Source organism: Aulonocara sp. 'chitande type north' Nkhata Bay, linkage group LG6, assembly GCF_057382095.1.
Source record: "Aulonocara sp. 'chitande type north' Nkhata Bay isolate Kocher_YH1m ecotype deep benthic linkage group LG6, A_spYH_male_GT1.1, whole genome shotgun sequence".
NCBI lineage: Eukaryota > Metazoa > Chordata > Actinopteri > Cichliformes > Cichlidae > Aulonocara > Aulonocara sp. 'chitande type north' Nkhata Bay.
Window position 1 is genome coordinate 27,773,356 of NC_141349.1, and position 22,057 is coordinate 27,795,412.

Here is a 22,057-nt window from a genome sequence, read left to right on the forward strand (position 1 = left end):
TGCATATTTAAAAGAAAGCAGGCAATGAATGAAAAGTGCAAAACCTCACAATAAATTCTCAAAATTAAAAATGCCAAATGTGCACTGCAGAAAACGGTGTATTTTGGTTGTGTGTGTTGCTTTTGAAGGTTGCAGTTATTAAGTCGCGTGATTCTAATACCTGTGTTCACAGCCACCGTTCACGATTTCACTGTTGTGGGTGAAATCTAGCCACAGGTTATCTCGACATTTAATATTCCACGATTATTTTGGATTTTCAAACAAGAATTCAGGGTTGATGCACGCCGAGTACAGGTTTGCCGTCTCTGCGCACGCATGCGCGCTGCCGTGCGGCCGTGACTAGACATTCGGTCATAGGAGCTGTGGAGGGGGGCGCTCGAGCCACGTCGGTGAAAGAAATCAACGCTTGCAGGCAGATTACAAAGAGGGTGAGTAGGCTAATTGCGACAACTGCTGCATCTTCCTTCATCACCCGCAAATATCAGCTCGGGAGCGCAGAAATCCACCCAGGACTGCCAATCCTGTTGATGCGGGTAGGTCTGTCGCACAAGCACAGTCCGCCATTCCCCTTTTTTATATTTAACGAGACACCCTTTCATGCCAGAGTGAAAAGATTCTCAGCAGCACGGGCTCTTGTGCATAATTTACTGTATTTCCCCGTCTTCAGCTCAAGTTCAGTGGTAGACCCGGCAGCTGTAATTGCATATGCGCGCAACGGGTGATTTGGTGCAGCGCAGCTGGCGAGCAGAGAGTCTACATCTGATAGGCTGGACAAAAATTCACCCCTATCCCGCAAAGACTGTGCACCCTCATCATTTATTAGAAATGCAGCTGAAGTCATATGCAGACTTTATTGCCATGATTTTTTAATTGTCCAAACCAAAACCTTATTACTTCCTTCTCAGATAAGTAATTGGTGCATATTTCATTGCCCTCTTACTGAAATTTGTCATTTCTCTTCCTTCTCTCAGGTCCCTCCTGCTCATCCAGGAGCAGGAGATCCCAGGCGATCATGTCAACACCTGATCCCCCCATGGGAGGCACCCCTCGCCCTGGTCCCTCCCCTGGTCCGGGTCCTTCTCCTGGGGCTATGCTTGGCCCCAGCCCCGGACCCTCCCCAGGCTCCTCTCACAGTATGATGGGCCCCAGCCCTGGTCCTCCCTCCTCTGGACACTCCCAGCCAGGGCCCTCTGGATATGGCCCGGACAGCATGCACCCTCTGCACAAAGTAAGGGCATTCAGGCAGCAGTCCCAGTGAGACGCTCTCAGCAGCTGCTCGTGTTGCCGTCCTTTAGGGAACCGCAGTTTGTCAGCAATTACTTTTTAAACCTCATTGCTACATATTTACAGTGACTCTTAAACAGAAAGGATTTAAACATTAATTTCACTTGCTTAAGAATGAAGTGTAGATGATGCACATGTACAGCAAAGCTTTCAAGCATTTTCATCTTCAGATTTCCATCTTCATTTAAATTTGATGTTTTCATCATGCTTAATTTTGCTCTTTGTAGTTATTAGATCTAAATATCAGTATAATGTTAATAGACACACATATTATCTAATATTTATTCACTAAATAAATGATTAACTACTAGCTAAGCTTGAAGGAGAATGTATCAGAAATATTTAACCTAAGAAAACCATTGATTTGTTCCACTAACTACGGGTACGTGATTTATTTCAGTGTTTTTTTCTAAACATTATTATTCACTGAGAGTTGAAAACTTGATATGCATTAAGTAGCACCTGTGCCTGTGAGCAATCAATGCTCCTCTTCCATATTTGACCCAAAAATCGAACATGTTTGACTTGACATTGGTTAACTGCTCTTACTCTACATGTTTTTTTTTCATATAACTATGCTTCTGCTTACTTAAGTTTTGCCTTTGGTATTTGCTTTTTAACTCAGTGAAACTTCTGCAAATCCTCTGCAATGGCGACTTTTGACAAAACTGATAGTGTTTAACTTCAGTACTGTCTGATTCCTCCCACAGCCCATGGAGGGTTTGCACGAGAAAAGCTTGAGTGAGGAGAGCCGTTTAAGTCAGATGAAGGGACTGTCAGTGAGACAGGGCGGGCACAGTGGTATGGGCCCCCCACCCAGTCCTCTAGACCAACACTCACAAGGTAGGCATGTTACCTAAACCATTCTTAAGCAATTTGCTTAATTCCTACATTGCGTAAGACATGTGACGGCTTTTAAGCATGACTTAACGGCAGTGGTGTGACTATGTGTCCTGACTGGCTCAGAGGGGAGTGTCTCTGTTGTCACCAGCTGTAACATGAACCATGAAAACCGTTTCACTGTTTCATTATTGAAATACTGAATGATATACAACTGTCATGGCTCAGTCTGGCTCAGACAAAGACAGCCTGCTCTGTGCTGTAAGGATGGGATATAGACAGGCTTAACGTGGTGAATCGCAGTTAACAATCTCCTGGAAATAATCATAACAATAATAATAATAATCCAGGATTTGATCAAATTTAGACAATAATTTATTGTTTGTTAGAGTTTGCCTCAGGTTTGGTACGATGATAAGTTTTGTGTTTTGTGCTTGGCTTGAAGACTGTAAGATTATTATCAAATTTTCCTTTGAGGACCCGTAGAGAGTGATTCTCTCTACCTGCCTGCCTTTTTCTCTGTGTATTCCAGGCTACCACTCTCCATTAGGTGGCTCTGATCACTCAAGTCCCATCCCTTCAAATGGTCCCCCCTCTGGGCCCCTTATGCCCTCATCATCTTCCTCCTCTTCCTCTGGTGGTCCTGGCTCTGCCTCTACACCATTAGATGGCTCCAGTGGAGATCAGCACATTTTGGGTCCTAATAACCGACCCGTCCCTCCAGGCAGTTCTGGACCAGGTCCAAGCCCTGGACCCAGTCTTGGCCCCAGTGTCCCTAGCCTTGGTCCTGGCCTTGATACCAGCGGCCCTGCGGGACCTGGAGGTCCTGGTGGTCCAACTCCCTTTAACCAGAACCAGCTTCACCAACTTAGAGCCCAGATCATGGCTTATAAGATGCTAGCCCGGGGACAGCCCCTCCCAGACCACCTTCAAATAGCTGTCCAAGGAAAGAGGCCAATGCCAGGGATGCAGCAGCCCATGCCTAGTCTGGCTCCCGGAGCTGGAGGAGGGCCAGGAGGTGGTCCAACAGGACCAGGGCCAGGGCCAATGGGCTCAGGCTACAGCCGAGGTCACGGTGAGCAAGCATGAGGAATGTCCGAAATAGCAGTACTGTTTCTTATAACCTGAGGGTGAATACATAGAAGACTAATTCACACCTCCACTTTAAGTCTTCCTCAGCGTTTCATAAATCTCCCACAGTATTGTTTCTAAAATTTTAACAAGGCCTTGTTATGGATATCAGCCGTATTCAATCTGCATTCTTTGATTTCTTAGGAATGATGGGTCCAAATATGCCTCCCCCCGGCCCATCAGGAACCCCAGTTGGGATGCAGGGTCAAAATACTAATGGACCTCCCAAGTCATGGCCCGAAGGTACGTGGTGCTGCTATAAGACCTTGTGAAAACTGACTGTCTCTTCACTAGGAGCATCTTTGTTGAAACCTAGTTAGGCTGTTAGTGTAAAAACGGCCGACTAAGTGCTGATAGAAGAGATGAACTATGCTGTCGTACAGTGTTAGTTCTGCTGTAATTCCTAATTTTCCTTTAGACGTTCATCATTTTGTGTAGACCACAGTGACTTTTCCTCACTACACTTTCCTCCAGGCCCCATGGTGAATGCAGCAGCCCCCTCCAACGCTCCACAAAAACTCATCCCCCCTCAGCCCACTGGCCGGCCATCTCCTGCTCCCCCTTCAGTTCCGCCGGCTGCCTCCCCGGTGATGCCCCCGCAGACCCAGTCTCCCGGCCAGCCTGCGCAGCCTACTCCCATGATGCCTTACCATGCCAAACAGAACCGCATTACACCCATTCAGAAACCCTGTGGCCTCGACCCCGTGGAGATACTGCAGGAGAGGGAGTACAGGTAACCAAGTCTTTTGGGGGATGCGCTATCCTCTGTCCCATTTATTTATCTGTTGAACAAAATAGCTAAATTGAGCTTTAGTTATCTGACTCTTAAGGGTTGTATATGTACCATAATCAGTACATATATTTAGAGATGGCCTACTTTACTTTGTGTTAAAACTTTTAAAGCATATAATATTTACCACAAGCTTTTTCTTGTATATTTTCTATCTTATGTTTATAATATAGTACAAAAAAATCAAAAGTACAAAACAATACATCATTTTTTTGCATCGACATTTGGGAAGCAAATCTTCTATCAAACCCAGTTTTGCTGTTTTTTTCCACACCAGAATTGAATCATTTCTTCCTTTTCCACTTGCCTTTCCACCAAATTCCCACAAATTTGGCTCGACTCTTTCTATGTAATCTTTCTGACCAGGAGCCAAACAGATGGCAGTGATCACAAACCTCATGACTTTCAAACTTGTTTGCATAAGTCACACCAAAGTTAAAGCTAAAGTTCAAAGCCCATACATGAGTACTCGTGCCTGCACTAAGTTGCCTCTGCGTTGTGTAATATGTCATCAGTTCTTTTATTTAAATGATTGACAGCTCATTGGAGTAAGGACCTAGCATGTCATCTGTAAATCTTTTAAAGATGTCGGCACTCCACTGGCAAAGTTCTCGACTCCAACACCTCAAACACTTCACACAGTTGCAAAGTGATTTTGTTTTTGTCCTGGTTTCAATGCACCCCTCTCTCTGAAGGGAACTTTGGTTTTCTAGTGCTTATTTAGTTGTATGGCACAATGTTAGTGTTAGCATACTTCTACACACCTAGACTAAAGGCTGTTAATATCTCAGTAGTACCTTTTCTCTTCTGTGTGCTATGGTAGTTGTGGTTTTGATGTTTCATAATTCTCACCATCAGCTCCTGCACAAACAACATTTTTTTCTGGGATATAACTACTCGTTGTACCTGCTTCTTCAGGTTACAAGCTCGTATAACCCATCGCATTGCTGAGCTAGAGAATCTACCGGGTTCTCTGGCTGGTGATTTACGAACCAAAGCCACCATAGAGCTCAAAGCCCTGCGACTACTTAACTTCCAGAGACAGGTATGCACTACAGTCACATCCTCACCTCGAACCTTAACAGTAATGCATCGTTGGCAGTTATGGTGAATCAGAGACCATTACGGTTTGTGTGTGTGTTTTCAGTGTGGATGGTTCTGCTGGTGAGTTTACATTTTCTGTGTGTTTTCTATTGTGTCTCTCTCTCTCTAAAAGCTGCGTCAAGAGGTGGTGGTGTGTATGCGCCGTGACACAGCTCTAGAGACCGCCCTTGATGCCAAGGCCTACAAGCGAAGCAAGCGACAGTCTCTCCGCGAAGCCCGCATCACAGAGAAACTGGAGAAACAGCAGAAGATTGAACAAGAACGCAAACGTAGACAAAAACATCAGGTTGAGCCCAAACTTCGAGGTTAACTGTGATATTTTTTTAAAGTTTTGCTTCTCACTGATAATCTCTTTCTGTCCTTCATCCAATCTAAACAAAGGAGTACCTCAACAGCATCCTTCAGCACGCCAAAGACTTCAAGGAGTACCACCGTTCGATCACAGGCAAAATCCAGAAACTGACCAAAGCTGTGGCCACCTACCACGCCAACACCGAGCGGGAGCAGAAGAAGGAGAATGAGCGTATTGAGAAAGAGAGGATGAGGAGGCTCATGGTAAAAAGAAGAAACTATAATATTACTTAATGCCCATCACGAACGTAGCAGTACACAAATCCCTCCTACACATTGTACCATATTTTTTACCCAGGCTGAGGATGAGGAGGGCTACCGCAAACTCATCGACCAGAAGAAGGATAAGCGCTTGGCCTACCTGCTGCAGCAGACCGACGAGTACGTTGCAAACCTCACAGAGCTGGTCCGAGCTCACAAAGCTGCACAGGCCCTCAAGGAGAAGAAAAAGAAGAAAAAGAAAAAGAAGAAGGTACATCGACAAACACAGACACTCCACTGTAAAGTCTGCGTAACACTGATTTTTGTTTCTGATTATGTTCTGTCACGTATAACCTGATTACTTATTTTTCCCTTATGTTGCAGGTGGAGAATGCAGAGGGTCAGACTCCTGCTATGGGTCCTGATGGAGAGGTGAGCAAATGCAGAAGCCTTAATGAAGACTGTAGAGATAAAGACATGGTACAGGAGTAGAAGCTGCAGTTTTAAGTCACTGTTCACTGCGGGGAATCATTTCTTCAGCTCGATTCTCATCAGGCACAAACGGCGCTGACATCACATGACATGGTAACCCGCAACAGGAGACCAAACAAAAGCCTTTTGCTACTCGGAAAACAAGCAAAATATCACCCGCTATTTGACTGAGCACAATGATAAACACCTGGACTTTATCACAACAAGAAAGCAAAGTGGTTTCGCTGTAAAAAATATTTATAGAGCACGTGTTGTACTGAATTACAAATAATTGGGAATTTGCTTGATACTGTGAACTTGTTTGTTTGATCAAATAGCTGCAGCGCCAGTGATTAACCATCTGAATCTCTGTCGGCATTTAAAGTCTTAAACAAACCCTCTCTACTCCTGCAGCCTCTAGATGAGACGAGTCAGATGAGTGACCTGCCGGTGAAGGTCATCCACGTGGACAGTGGGAATATCCTGACAGGGGTGGACGCTCCCAAAGCTGGACAGCTGGAAACTTGGCTGGAGATGAACCCTGGGTGAGTCTGGATGCAAAGAGGAAGGAACTTGTGCAAATGTTTATAGAAAAGACATATAAATGTTTTAATGCAATTGCCCAGAGAGATGATGTTTACAGGTTATTAATTTTTCTGCACGTCTTATACTGAACACAGTCTCTTAGGTAGATCTTAACACAAACATTCAGGATCAAGGATAGAGGGATCATTCTTTGATGTTTGAGGGTATGGTGATATCACACAGCCTGTTGGGTGTAATTCATTTCAAATTCATTAAAACTGTAATTACATTACACTTGCAATTATGTCGTTACATTACAAAGGTTCTTCAGTTGACTCCACACTTTTCATAGAAAAAAAACATCAAACTAGCCTGTCTTTTGTTCTTTTCTTTTGTTAACTGATTTCAGTTCATGTGCAGTGATCTACAGCTTTTGAGGAGTATAGATATGCGTATTACTTTTATTTTTAATGCACCAAAGGACAAAAAAATCTGGTGAAAAGCTATGTCTAGGACAGACAAAACACACAGCACAGACAACACTTTTAGTTAAGGGGTGGAAGAGCGGCGTGTTATCTCGTGGCAACAAGGTCCTGGGTTTGAATTCGCTGGCTGGAGCCTTCCTGTCTAGAGTTTGCATGTTCTCCCTGTTGGTGCTTTCTGGGTGCTCCGGCTTCTTCCACAGTCCAAAGACATGCACGTTAGTTTTACTGGTGGTTCTAAATTGGCCTTAGGTGTTAATTTGAGTATAAATAGTTGTCTGTCTCAGTATATGTCTGTGAAGGTTCTCAGTCATCCAGGTCATCGTAATCAAAGGAGCTTGCAAAGAAAAGCGTCTGGACTTCTTTAAGTTGCTTGAAGACGTTTCACCTCTCATCCGAGAAGCTTCTTCAGTTCTAAGGTCAAATGGTGGGGAGTCCCAGATTTAAAACTAGTGGGAGTTTCCTCCCAAAGAGGGACAAAAGGACCCCCTGATGATCCTCTAATCACATGAGCCAAGGTGTGAAAATGGGTGTGGGTCCCAATCAGCCAGAGTTTCAGGTGAGCTCATTGTGAAACCTGGCCCCACCTTATCATGCGAATTCCTGAGGTCAGATGGCCCAGGATGTGAGTGGGTGTTAAAGCGTGTGGGGAGGGATCTCAAAACTGGATTATAGATGGCAGAGAGTTGGTGTCGTAAACCACCGCCTCTGTTCAAAGATGGTCGCTCACAGTGGACATAGATGGCTTCTTTCACTCCTCTTTCAAACCATCTGTCCAAAATGTGAACATTGGCATCCTCGAAAGAGTGTCCTTTGTCCTTAAGATGCAGATGGACTCCTGAGTCTTGTCCTGTGGAGGTGGCTCTTCTGTGTTGTGCCATGCGCTTGTGAAGTGGCTGCTTGGTCTCTCCAATGTAGAGGTCTGGGCATTCCTCGCTGCACTGTACAGCATACACCACATTGTTAAGTTTGTGTTTAGGAGTTTTGTCTTTCGGGTGAACCAGTTTCTGTCTGAGCGTGTTGCTGGGTCTGAAATGCTTGGAGAAGACTCTCCTGACACCATCTATAATCCAGTTTTGAGTTCCCTCCCCAGACCCACACCCATTTTCACACCTTAGCTCAGGCGATTAGAGGATCATCAGGGGGTCCTTTTGTCCCTCTGTGGGGGGTCACTCCCACTTGGTTTTAATCTGGGACTCTCCACCATTTGACCTTAGAACTGAAGAAGCGTCTCGGATGAGAGGTGAAACGTCTTCAAGCAACTTAAAGAAGTCCAGACGCTTTTCTTTGCAAGCTCCTTTGACTCTGTCTCAGTATGTTAGCCCTGCGATAGACTGGCGATCTGTCCAATTGTTCAAAATTTCACACAACCACATACTAACTGTACAAGTGATTAGCATTTACTTAAAATGACACAGCTGAGCATAACGACACCCGCAGCACAGATAGAGATTGAGCTTTACGGATGATTAAATCATTTGGAGAAATTTAGTTTTTAACAAAATAGTCTCATATATACATTTCTGCCCCACTTATTCAAAATGTTCAAGAACAGCAACATCTTCTCTTTGTCATTATTTGTCATTCAGCGGTTTTGTCGTTCCCTGACAGCTACTTTCAGCGTTAAAGGACAATATCAAGGGACAAATTTTTTCAAAGTGTATTTATGTAAATTTGTCCAGATATGAGGTGGCTCCCCGCTCAGACAGTGAAGACAGCGAGGAGGAGGAAGAGGAGGAGGTTGGTTTAATTATTTTTTTATTTTTTTGTGAGATGTGTTTGAAGCCACTTCATATTCGTTCATCCAGTGGGAGTTAAAAGCAACTTTTAGTTCACATGCTGTCTCTCAGGAGGAAGAAGAGGAGCCTCAGCCTTCGGCAGCTCCAGTAGAGGACAAGATGAAGATTACAGACCCAGACAGTGAAGATGTGTCAGAGGTGGACGTCCGACACATCATTGAGTGAGTTCATGTAACGTTCATTTTTGTGCAACGTATGTGCTGTTTAAATACAGCGAATTCCACCAAATGTCATTAATTTTGTGACTGATTAAGACTTTACGTGTCATTTTACAGAAATGCTAAACAGGACGTGGACGATGAGTATAGCGGTGCAGCGTTTGCTCGAGGACTCCAGTCGTATTACTCTGTGGCTCACGCTGTCACAGAGAAGGTGGAGAAACAGTCCAGCTTGTTGATAAATGGGCAGCTTAAACAGTATCAGGTGAACACGCACAAGCACAAGCAAGTACACGAAGCACTGACAAATCCTGCAGTTCAGACATTTTACATCTTTAGCTGCACGCTCGTCAGGACTGGATATTATTTATACTTCATCAGAATACTTTAATAATCCCAAAGGAAATTATGCACTTACTCTGCTTCTTCTTCTGGTTGTTGCCATATTAATTAAAGACATAGAGACATTAAAAGGCGAATTAATTTGAAGGTTGCCATAATTCAGTGGTTTTCAGGCTTTTTATTACAAAATGCAGTGGGGGAGATAATTATTTGATCCTCTGCTGAATTTGTAAGTTTGCTGACTTACAAAGAAACGCTCTTTCTTACAAAACAAGGTAGGATTTTCAAATTAATTTGAGGCGGAGGGGTAGTGGGCAGTGGGGATAGGTTAATTGATTAGTCTAAATTGCCCATAGGTGTGAATGTGGGAGTGAATGTGAGTGCGAATGGTTGTTTGTCTCTGTGTGTTAGCCCTGCGACAGACTGGCCACCTGTCCAGGGTGTACCCCGCCTCTCGCTCTATGATAGCTGGGATAGGGTCCAGCGCCCCCTGCAACCCTGAAAAGGATAAGTGGAAGCGAATGGATGGATGGAAGGGGTAGAATTTTTTAATATAGGCTTTTCTATTTTGCATCCGTCTATCTATTCTCTTTAGGGGGGCAGCTGTCATAGGGTCTATTGGGGGGGCTAACGTTTTCTATTTTATTCTTTCATAATTTCTTTTGACTATTTCCACTACTTATCTATTATTTTTGCCTTTTCTGTTAGCCTTTCTCCTCAAATTTGTTCAGACCCAATTAATTCTTTCTTTAATTTATAGTAAATCTTATAGATTTGTTGAGCCATCTGTCCAGCATGCACTCAAAAACTACTATAGGTGTACCCCCATAGATTCTTATACCATTGCCATCAATATTCTATTTGTTTCAATAAAATAAGTATTTCTTTAATGCCCACATTAATGTTTTCTTATTTTCTTGGGATGTTTTTTTTACGATTTTCTATGTGAGTGTCCTTTTTGGCAGATTCTTAAAAAGTAGGACTTTACATTGAAGTGGGACATCATAGGAAACAGAGTCTCTCAGATTTCAAAGCAGTAATAAATAACCCCCTCCTTTTTTTTTGACTTTCAGATTAAAGGTTTGGAGTGGCTGGTTTCTCTTTACAACAACAACCTGAATGGGATCCTGGCCGATGAGATGGGTCTGGGAAAAACCATCCAGACTATCGCTCTCATCACATACCTCATGGATCACAAACGGCTCAACGGACCCTACCTCATCATTGTACCTCTTTCGTGAGCTCGCACGCTTTTGCTATGACAGTGTTTCAGTCCTGCACAGCACTTAAATAAAGACGAATGTACCGGTAATAAATTGTTTAACTACACGTAAGCTGTCTCTCATTGACAGAACTCTTTCTAACTGGGTGTATGAGTTTGACAAATGGGCGCCATCAGTCGTTAAAGTGTCTTACAAGGTAACACAAAAATGGGCGTGCCTGTCTTTATCTTAAAATCTTCTAAAGAATTATTGAGATATTGAACCTTTTTTTTTAGGGGTCTCCTGCTGCTAGAAGAGCGTTTGTCCCTCAGCTGCGTAGTGGCAAGTTTAATGTTTTGCTCACCACTTATGAGTACATCATCAAGGACAAACAAGTACTGGCCAAGGTGAGTTTGACTGCACGGACAAACACGGACTCAAGGAAATGAGCGAACACATTGAGGCTGTGATGGCGTAGATTTTCCTTTACAGATTAAAAACATTTTGTTTCTTTTCATACCTTATTTATCATACTTCTGTTTTACTTAAGGTTTTTGTGTCTTTGGCTCCTTAAATCCCCCCAAATCCTCTAAAAGTTTTTGAGTCTGGCCAATCTGACCTCCCCCTGCATCTCAGTGCTCTCTCTCCTAGGTCCTGCAACACACTGACACGACCTGTAAACCACGTCTCCCACTGTCCTCTGTGACCATCATGCTGCTATGCACTCATGTAGTCATATAGGGTTCCTGACTGTGCTCACAGGTGGGTGTTGCGCTTCAGGCAAGGCTTTCCCATGTGATGCTTACAGGTACTAGCCTGGGACTGGGCCAACTTGAGTCATCAGGACAAAGTGGACAAAAAAAAAATCCTCCTTTTACGCACTTTCAGTTATTGGTTTGATGTGGCTGGACAGGAGCAGTGATACAGGGTATTGGCACTGTGGTTTCGCCCACGTGATCCTCTTCTTTCCTTCAGATCCGTTGGAAGTACATGATTGTAGACGAAGGCCACCGCATGAAAAACCACCACTGTAAACTGACCCAGGTCCTGAACACCCATTACCTTGCTCCGCGGCGCGTCTTGCTGACGGGGACGCCGCTGCAGAACAAACTTCCTGAGCTGTGGGCGCTGCTCAATTTCCTCTTGCCCACTATCTTCAAGTGCTGCAGCACCTTCGAACAGTGGTTTAACGCCCCTTTCGCTATGACTGGAGAGAAGGTGTGCAGAAATATAGGAAGAGTTTTGAGGTTGCAGCAGGGGTCTGTTTTGCTAAATAAGAGTGTGAAATTTCTCTTTCTTCCGCTTCAGGTGGACCTTAATGAAGAGGAGACAATTCTGATTATTCGTCGTCTCCATAAAGTGCTACGCCCCTTCCTGTTACGGAGGTTGAAGAAGGAGGTGGAGGCACAGCTTCCAGAAAAGGCATGTTTCACACGCACTGTAAAGGCAACATCCCGTTTAAGCAGCTCTTGTTTTCTTTAGCATCATTTCTTGAGGAGACGTATAGAAAATGAAGGTTTTCTGTTCTGATGTTGTGCATTCATGCTTAATGGAAACACATGTTTTTCTCCTATCCCTCAGGTGGAGTATGTGATCAAGTGTGACATGTCTTCTCTTCAGAGAGTCCTCTACAGGCACATGCAGGCCAAGGGAGTCCTGCTCACTGATGGATCAGAGAAAGACAAGAAGGTGAAGGAACACATAATTTGAAGTATTGTATTGTATTATGTCTGTGAAGGTTCTCAGTCATCCAGGTCATCGTAGTCTAAGGAGCTTGGAAAGAAAGTCCAGACGCTTTTCTTTCCATGTTGGATTTTTTTTTTTGCATGTACTTCAAGTCCACGCCCCACACTTCCCAGTTATTAGCAGTAAAAACATTTTTATCATATCACGGTCAATAGGGTAAAGGGGGCACGAAGACACTGATGAACACCATCATGCAGCTGAGGAAGATCTGCAATCACCCTTATATGTTTCAGCAAATAGAGGTAACACTGACGAGCCCGACACATAAATACTTTGTCTGTAGTTATTTGCCTGTGTTTCTCAGTCCTGCTCTTATCATCAGAGGTTCTCTTTGTTATTATAATAAAGAGAATTTCTGAGGATAAGAGCAGCCATTTCTGACTTCTGTTTGATGTGTCAGTGAGCTAACAGTCATCAAAATAAAGCCACCGTTGAACTGAAATGTTCGGTTGTACATTGTGTTTGTAGGAATCCTTCTCTGAACATTTAGGATTCTCTGGTGGGATAGTTCAGGGGTAAGTACTGCTTCCTCTTTAGGTCCTGATCTCAAACACACACAAACAAACTGCAGCCTTTGTAAAAAAAATATCCTCCTTTCGCTCCCTCAGTCCTGACCTGTATCGGGCATCGGGAAAGTTTGAGGTGCTGGATCGAATTCTGCCAAAGCTGAGAGCCACAAACCACAAAGTGCTGCTTTTCTGTCAGATGACCTCACTCATGACCATCATGGAGGACTACTTTGCCTACCGTAACTTCAAATACCTGCGTCTGGATGGTGAGACACTGATCTGTATGCGTATCAGTTCTTGTTGTCCCCTTTTTATTAGTTTCCCTTTGGTTTATCTTTTTTGTGAATTATTGCCTGCATTTCCTCTTATTTCCCACCTTCATACCTCTCAGGCACAACAAAGGCTGAGGATAGAGGAATGTTACTGAAGACATTCAATGACCCAGAGTCAGAGTACTTTATTTTTCTCCTGAGCACAAGGGCTGGAGGCCTCGGCCTCAATCTGCAGTCTGCCGACACTGTAGTTATTTTTGACTCCGACTGGAACCCACATCAGGTGTGATGCATATTTATATTGATTTTTTTTTAATCAAATCAGCATTCAAGCTCATATCAGCTTTGATTTGCCTTTTTTTTTTGCACTTAGAGGCTGAAGATAAAAGTCCAGGGTCTGTCCTCAGAATACTGGGGAAGATATTTAGGTTTCAGTATTTAATATTGTAGTGTTCACAATTTATTGACAGTGAAAGCAGAAATGGCAAGGTTTGGGCTCCACAGCTTAACTTTCTTTATCTTTCTCTCCTACCCAGGACTTGCAGGCACAGGACAGAGCTCACCGCATTGGTCAGCAAAATGAGGTACGCGTGTTACGTCTCTGTACAGTCAACAGTGTCGAGGAGAAAATCCTGGCAGCGGCCAAATACAAACTAAATGTGGATCAAAAAGTTATTCAGGCCGGCATGTTCGACCAGAAGTCTTCCAGCCACGAGCGCAGGGCCTTTTTGCAGGCCATCCTGGAGCACGAGGAGCAAGACGAGGTCTGGGGTCAAGACGTGTGCCTACACATGAATGTGTGTGCGTGCATCGCCAACACACAATTTAAAGAGTGTGCTTTCCTCTGCTCTACCTGCCATTGTGTGTCTGCTGTATTCAGGAGGAGGATGAGGTGCCAGATGATGAGACGGTCAACCAGATGATTGCTAGGAGTGAAGAGGAGTTCGAGCTGTTCATGGTGAGTTTCTGTGTGTTTGAATGTGAGGTAAAGATTCAACCGCGCAATAATATTGTGTCCCCACATCTTTCCCTGTGTTTTCTTCTTCTTGCTTCCGTAGCGTATGGACCTGGACCGACGCCGCGAGGAGGCTCGTAACCCACGACGAAAACCACGGCTGATGGAGGAGGACGAGCTGCCCACGTGGATCATGAAGGACGATGCTGAGGTTGAGCGACTTACCTGTGAGGAAGAGGAGGAGAAAATGTTTGGCCGAGGTTCCCGACAACGGAAGGAAGTGGACTACAGCGATTCGCTGACTGAGAAGCAGTGGCTCAAGGTGCGCCTGAGACAAAGATTTCAGGATATAAATTGGCTTCTAAACTAACTGGCTTTCTGGAGGAAAAGGCAAATTTGTGTGTGTGTGTGGGGGGGGGGGGGTAATTTTAACACTTATATGCTAATCTCTCACTCTGTATCTTTCCCTGTTCAGGCGATAGAGGAAGGCACACTGGAGGAGATGGAGGAAGAGGTGCGGCACAAAAAGACGACCCGCAAGAGGAAGCGAGACCGTGACCTGGATCTCCCTGGTCCCTCCTCTTCCATAGGGGGACGTGGACGGGGGGATAAAGATGATGATGGGAAGAGGCAGAGGAAGAGGGGACGGCCACCTGTCGAAAAACTCTCACCAAATCCTCCCACCCTCACAAAGAAGATGAAGAAAATTGTGGACGCTGTCATCAAATACAAAGACAGGTAGCAGAAATTGTGATTGTGGAAAATCTGAAACTTTTTTTCAGTCATTTTAGTCTATTTAGAAAGAAAGTTCAACCTGCCAGGCTTTCTTTGTGTCATGAGAAAGGGGTAAAAACCCCAGATTGTAGCCCCCATGATGTCACAAAGTGATTTCATGAATGCTGAGACTGAAGATTATGCCAAATGTATATAATGATAAGAGGATCTGATAGCAGTTGTTAGGTTTGGTCTTTAGGAAGACCGGGGTGGCAGTTTATATTTTGACTGGACTAAACACATTCACGTGTCTGGGGTGGCAAAAAACCCTGTAACACTTTTAATAAATAGCCAACAGCAAACTCGCTTTGAGAGCTATGATCAATTGGATTGATATTGCAGACATATTTCAGATATTTGGTCTCGTGATAATAATGTCATGTCCTGCAGCGCCAGTGGGCGTCAGCTGAGCGAGGTGTTCATCCAGCTGCCGTCTCGAAAAGAGCTGCCCGAGTACTACGAACTCATCCGCAAGCCGGTAGACTTCAGGAAGATCAAGGTAAGATTAAATAGTGTTATTTGTAACATGTTTTCATTCCTGCAGCAGAGCACATTAAAAAAAAAACGTGTTTAAAGGTTAACAGACTCGCTTGGTGTGTTATTCTCTCGCTTACATACCCAATGTTTGTGCTGCGTCTTCAATGTTAGGAGAGGATTCGAAGTCATCGCTACCGCAGTCTGGGTGACCTGGAGAGAGACGTCATGCTGCTCTTCCAGAATGCTCAGACCTTCAACCTGGAGGGGTCGCTGGTGAGACAGATGTGCTGTATAGAAAAACACCTGCTGTTTTATTTGTTTTTTACTTGCACAAGACAAATCTGAATCAGAATTTGTGTTATTTAACTGGTACATATTAGTTCCTGTGGATGGATTACAGTTGAAAGTGAAGCCTGATTAAAGCTGACGAAAGCGAGCACTCTGAGGTCGCATTAAGGCATAAAAGACCTCATCGGAAAACTCATCATGCAGGGCAATGTATCAGACATTTAATTACTAGTTGCTGATAAATGATTAGTGTTTAAATGATGTGTTGAGGCTGAATGCTTTACCCTGCAGCCACATGATCATAATCAGCATCTGCCCGCTGTGTTTATGAGCAGATATACGAGGACTCCATCGTTCTACAGTCGGTATTCACCAGCTTGAGGCAGAAGATCGAGAAAGAGGAGGAAAGTGAGGGAGAGGAGAGTGAAGAAGAGGAGGAAGAGCAGGAGGAAGGATCAGAGTCCGAATGTGAGCATGCCTGTGCATGTCGTGCATAAAGAGGAGAAACTGTTCAGTTGTATTTGACTGTGTCCTAACTGATTTAGATTGAGTTTGTCCTTTTATGTCCTCTGGCAAACATCTCAAAATTCTCTGTATGATTACTCTGACAACATGTTCTTTCCATGTGTGTTGATTTCCAGCCCGTTCAGTGAAGGTGAAAATCCGTCTGAGCAGGAAGGATAAAGGTGGAGATCGAGGGAAGGGACGCAGCAGACGGACGGGACGCACCAGAGCAAAGCCGGTCGTCAGTGATGACGACTCTGAGGATGAGCAGGAAGAGGTAACTTTTTTGTCATTTTCCTTTAAACCTTGCAAGCATTTGTGTGGGGAATTTTTATGGGGTTGATAGTTTTTTGCTCAGTGCAGGTAGATGCACAAATATACACGTTTGGTTTTTTTGTTTCTTAGTTTGCAGGATATCTCAGGAAACCTGTAAAATGTGTGAAACTAGAAGTCCTTCCCAGTCAACTAAAACATATCTCTGTTTCCTTTTTTCAGGAGCGCTCCCCAAGTGCCACCGATGAGGAGGCCTGAACTGTACTGTGAATTAGGAGAGAAGGGTGTATAAAGGGATATCCCACCAAATCAATCAACACTTCTAAAGTAATAAAACATGCCTCGGTCCACTCCATCCACCCTCAGTCAAATATGTTCGAGAGAAGTCGAAGAAGAGGAGTTTCTTTCTGTACATTTGCAAAGACATGTGATCATCAGATGGCTCCATATACCATAAAATATATGTTGCACAGGGAGTGTTGAGATATTTGTATACAGATATAATCTAATTACTGCTTCATTGGTGACAACTATGAAGAGAATAGCACACAAAAAACACAACAGCAAAAGATGCTGTGTCAGCAAACCATGAGGCGGTAACATAAAGGTGTATTCTGATAAGTTAAAAGCTGCTGCCCACTACACAGAGCAGGACGTGCATGTTTGTAATAAGCAAAGGTGGGAAAAGTTCCTTATTGTCATCTTTTTTTAAGTAAAATGTGTAATTATAATTAAAAACAGATCTCTTCTTTAATTTTAGTGTACCAATATTTAAGACCTATTTCAGTAATTATCTAGATATTATATGTGATAACAGTGTAGAGATAACATGCTAGGAGTCTTCATCAGCCTGTCTTCAGATAAATGCCCTGAAGCTTTGTGTGAGGCAAATTCTAGTCTAATGGAAACATGTACTGCAATGTCACTTTATTTTAAAAGTTCCACTGTTTGGCATTTATTTAAAGCTATATATAAACATTTAATGTATATTTGTGACCAGTATAGTATGACTCAGCGTACCTATTTTTACTAATTGGTTATAACATCAAGATATTCTATTGATTTAGAGCTACGTTTGACTATACTGCCATGTCACAGTTATTAACAAATACATGAATCCAGCTATGTAACCATTAAATGTTTGCATATGCTTATAAATGCCAAATATGGAGCTTCAAATGTTATCATCAAGACTATTACTATTAGACATTAAGTTTGATTTTTGGACAAACTGTCCTGTTGTTTCACCTCTGCCTCACTTTGATGATGTTTTGTGACAACAGTCTCTGGACCTGCTGTGATTCCTGAGGTGTGTGTACATCTCATATTTCTGACTGTTTAGGTTGGAAAGCCAGCCAGCTGTGTACGCAGGGTGTTTCCAGACTTCTCAGAAGCTCTTTAGCAACACACCACAGTTATTTGTCTGAGGTTTGATGGAGCTGAGGCCCAGTCACTCTCCACTACTTTACAGAATAAAAACACCCTACTTTACCTTGCTGCTGCTGCTTACCTGTCACACTTCCAGTATAAGCACTTACAACTGTTGATTGTAGAATTCAAGAATCACAAGGTTGTAATACATGAGTACTGTAACTTGTTCTTCTGTTGTTGTGTGGTGACTTTAGGATTTCAGAACAGTTTCATCTATTTTGGCACTTTTTCTGCTTTTAATTTTTAAGACAAAGGACCAGAGGGACGTCAGCTCCTCTCTGTTTGTGAATGCCTCACGGCCGTATGGTGTTGGATATACTGTATAGAGTATTTTCAGATTATAATGTCAATGCATGTATGTACAGCTTGCAAATTCAGTACTGTACTTATCTCATTACAGTAGGTAACCAGAGTGAACCAAAGCATCGGTGTTTGCATCTGTGTTGTGTTGTTTCATTGTGGCTAAAACTTGGAACAAAACAATAAATTATTGACAGTGTGTGATGTAGTGCTGTGGTTAAACGAATCAAAATTAGTCCGTATGTTGGTAATTGATAGTTTGCGTCACTTTAACTAACATATAAGGGCTTGTTACATGGATTAGTTCAATTTGGTTTTATTTGCATAGCCCCATATAACATATATTAAAGGGGCTTAACAAGCATAAAAAAAAGAAAGCAGGATTAAGTGGTCTTTGCTCACTGGATAGCCCAGTTCTGTGTTCCTTGTAGTCTATGACTAACATTAAGGCATGTGTGGACTGTATTTTGTAAAGGTCAAAGTTCAGAACACTCGAGGCAAAATTCACAAGTAAAACACGAGTTTTTAATGTTGAAATGCCAAATGTCAGTTGCTCGTCAGGCAATCAGCTATATTTATTATTTTTCTTACAACTTGAGCCCAGAAGGATAAACGCCAGTAAGTTCGTCTGAGTTAAAGGTTTTGGGGGTATTTACATGTCTCAGTTGACACTCTTTAAATCCTATGTCTACAAACTAAAAGTGCTACGGCAGTAGTTTTCATTTCAGCAGATTTTTAACTTCAGACCCAAACAAACCTGCTGTTAGGATCAACTGTAAGGTGTAATGACTCCATTTCATCACTAGTAGGAGGTCTCATACAAGTAGAACAGTAAAATCACACCTATGCCCTTTAGGTCTGTCAGTTGTCTTAAGCCTGATACACCCATTGAGCTTTCTTCAGTGAGTTTTAGATGCAGTTGTTTTTACCATGGCCAAAGCATCAGACATAATGTAAAATTAGCACTGTGTTGTAACAGTCCCACAGGCTTCTTCAGTGATTTTTTTTTCTCTTTTTTAATTCCTAAACTATAAAATCAGGTGTCTTTCTGAGCATTCATAAAATGCTCTTATTCTTACTGCTCAAAGCATCCAGTACAATGTGAAAGTAGAATTGTGCTGCCAAAATCTCACTCTAAGTATGATCCAGCAAATCAAAACAGAAACTCTTCACTGAGATGGCAAACAGCACTGTTTGCAAACAGCACAGAAGTATGCTGAATGTACAGCATGCTTAGAGGAGTCACAGGTTGAGATGTGCGAGTTTTTTGGTTAAAACTAAAGCTCAGTGAGTTTACTGTATGTCAATAAATGGTAAATGGTAAATGGCCTGTATTTGTATAGCGCGTTACTAGTCCCTAAGGACCCCAAAGCGCTTTACACATCCAGTCATCCACCCATTCACACATACATTCACACACTGGTGATGGCAGCTACAGTGTAGCCACAGCCTTAAGGGGAAGAGGGGAAAGTACGAGGATGAGTCAATATTCCTGATTTCCAGGAACCCTTACGCAACCCTTACCCCTTAAGCAACTTAAAATTAGCTGTTACATGTAACATCTGCTGAGAGGGGAGCTGAGCTGTTTTTCACCTGGCTCTGCTTTGATGACCCAAACTGTTTATGTGTGTATTTTGCTTCATTTTTGTATTTTTATCTTGTATAATTTCATTACATTGTGAGTTTTTGTCTAAATTCATTAGTTTTTACGCTGTTTAAAAAAATGAAAAAACAACATTAGGCCAGGTTTATTTATATAACGCTATTTCATAACAGCAGATACCTCAATGCTCTTCATACTGTGAGGTAAACACACTACAGAATTGGGCGAAACCCCAACAATCAAGCCAGCCAGTGTGAGCATGCACTTTGTGACAGTGGGAAGGAAAAAAAACTCCCGTTTCTCTGGTACAACCAGGCTCAAGGAAGGGCCAGCTGCGACCAGTGCGGGGAAAAGAAGAAAGACAAGAGAAAAGTAGACAGAACAAAACACTGATGAAGGGAAACAGACAGAAAAGAAAGATGTAATGAAATGCTGGAGTGAAGAAGTGCCGAGTGCAACCCTCAGCAGAATGAGTGAGAGGAAGCTCGATTTATGAGCTCAAAGGTCAACCGGAGAGGCAGTCTGTCTCTCAAACTCAAACAAAACAAACTTGTGAAACTCTGTGTTTTACCAGCGTGTTGTAATAGTGAGTGTAGCAGAATCTCTAATCCAGCTGCCAGGAGGAGTGATTGAGGGAGCAGTGCCAGCTGAGGAAAGTGACGTGAGTGTTGTTACTCCATGTGGGAAACAGTTAATAAATCATCAGTTGTTTCCTAAATGCATCAAATGTCTGTAAATCATGCGAAGCAAGAGTGGCTAATCAATGGCACCCGGAACTGCTCCCCGAGTGGTGCAGGGAGGGTATGATGGTGTCGTCTGTGCCGTTGTCACCAATTTCCAGCTTCATCTGCATAAAATGATAGAAGCAGATGACCCGCCCAGTCATTCATGTAGATGCATCTACAGACAGTGTGTTGATGCATCTGTCTATCAGGGGACAGAGAGAAACAAATCTACCACCTCGGTCTCCTAAAAGCAAGTAAGGATGTGGAGCCTGTTTCTCTGGTGAGCCCTGTGAATGACAGAGATGAGTTGGGGCCGCAGGTTCCAAATCTCAGCCATCTCCTTTCTGAGGACCATCTCTCGCTGGTCCAGAGGCCAGATGATACCAAGTTGTAGGTTTGTCATTGGGTGTTGTTCCTTAGCTAGGAAACACAAATCTCATACAACGTTACAATGACTGTGAGATGGTACGATCTTACTCACACGAGAAAAAGGTGACTCTGAAAGGACTGAACGCAATGGTAGAGATGGAGCTAACGGAAGAGTCGCAGAGTGCCTGGTGTTGCCCTGTTGTTATTATTGTGAACTAGCGTGTGTGTATATGTTGAAGCCAGTGTCACTCACATCTAGTCTCCTGTACTTGTTGTCCACTCCGTGTTTTTTAATGACACTGGATTTAACAAATGACTACTGGTAGATTCCCTTATCTTCAAAGTTAATGACAAAGACCTCTTTCAGCACTCCACATGGTGTTTACTGAAGGAAAAAATGTCCATCCCGGTTTTCCCTCCAAGGCACGAGCGATAAGCAGAGTTCTGTCCTTTCCTTCTAAGATTCCTAATTATTTAAAGTAACACTCAGGTATGCCATTCAGCGTGTTAGTACGAGCTCGGGAGCAGCTTGGGAGAACAAGAAAACAGAGACTGCTTTAGGTTGCCTTCCCAATCGACTCAAAGGTTTATTTGATACACAGCAGTTTATATAGAGGAAAAAAGGTTCGTGTGTCAGCTTTCCCAGTTCAAACCGGTACAGACTAAATAAGGAAACGTCTTCCTGCCTTCTGAGCAAAGTATCCCTTGTGTAGTTTATCAGTTCAGCTATAATTTATGATCATCCCAGCAAAATACACTCCTAGACATAAAATACAGAGTTCTTTCATTAGTGAATTCTGAAACAAACCACCTAGCCTTTAACGAGCCTTTTCCAGGAGATAAAGAAAAAGGGAGGATGGGAGTAAGGAAGTGGTCTCATCTCTGTGGTGTTTTCGACCTTGAGGTACCAGCCTGTAAGTCTTACACATTAATTCTTGGGTCACAGAGAAAGAGAAAAACAACTAGTAGATGGGCCATATTGAGTAACAGTTTTCCTGTATAAAACAATATCCTGTAAATGCTACTATGGTATCAAAATATCATAACATTTACCAATTTGACACATTTCCTTTTGGCTTACTTAGTGCCCCAGCCACCTTCCAACACCTCCCGGAGAAGATACCCTGTCTCCATAGTACTGCCTGAATAAT

At 43.1% G+C, this 22,057-nt stretch overlaps 1 protein-coding gene across 2 annotated transcripts; it reads left to right on the forward strand.

Moving 5' to 3' along the window:
• Nucleotides 1–323: 323 nt before the first annotated feature.
• On the forward strand, nucleotides 324–18,410 carry smarca4b (SWI/SNF related BAF chromatin remodeling complex subunit ATPase 4b). Of its 2 annotated transcripts, none has more exons than XM_086296045.1 (34): nucleotides 324–533; nucleotides 972–1,228; nucleotides 1,995–2,127; nucleotides 2,657–3,199; nucleotides 3,400–3,498; nucleotides 3,730–3,988; nucleotides 4,964–5,090; nucleotides 5,262–5,435; nucleotides 5,531–5,704; nucleotides 5,799–5,972; nucleotides 6,086–6,133; nucleotides 6,587–6,717; nucleotides 8,862–8,919; nucleotides 9,030–9,139; nucleotides 9,254–9,401; nucleotides 10,552–10,715; nucleotides 10,831–10,897; nucleotides 10,977–11,087; nucleotides 11,656–11,898; nucleotides 11,989–12,102; nucleotides 12,262–12,369; nucleotides 12,582–12,668; nucleotides 12,895–12,941; nucleotides 13,035–13,201; nucleotides 13,327–13,490; nucleotides 13,744–14,004; nucleotides 14,088–14,165; nucleotides 14,266–14,484; nucleotides 14,638–14,900; nucleotides 15,327–15,435; nucleotides 15,585–15,686; nucleotides 16,037–16,169; nucleotides 16,343–16,482; nucleotides 16,701–18,410. In XM_086296045.1, the coding sequence occupies exons 2-34, from the start codon at nucleotides 1,013–1,015 to the stop codon at nucleotides 16,734–16,736; spliced, it is 5,007 nt and encodes a 1,668-aa protein (XP_086152171.1). In that variant the 5' UTR covers nucleotides 324–533; nucleotides 972–1,012; the 3' UTR covers nucleotides 16,737–18,410. The 2 variants fall into 2 exon arrangements, with proteins under 2 accessions (XP_086152171.1, XP_086152173.1); XM_086296047.1 differs by having other exon boundaries at nucleotides 13,744–13,971.
• Nucleotides 18,411–22,057: the final 3,647 nt, after the last annotated feature.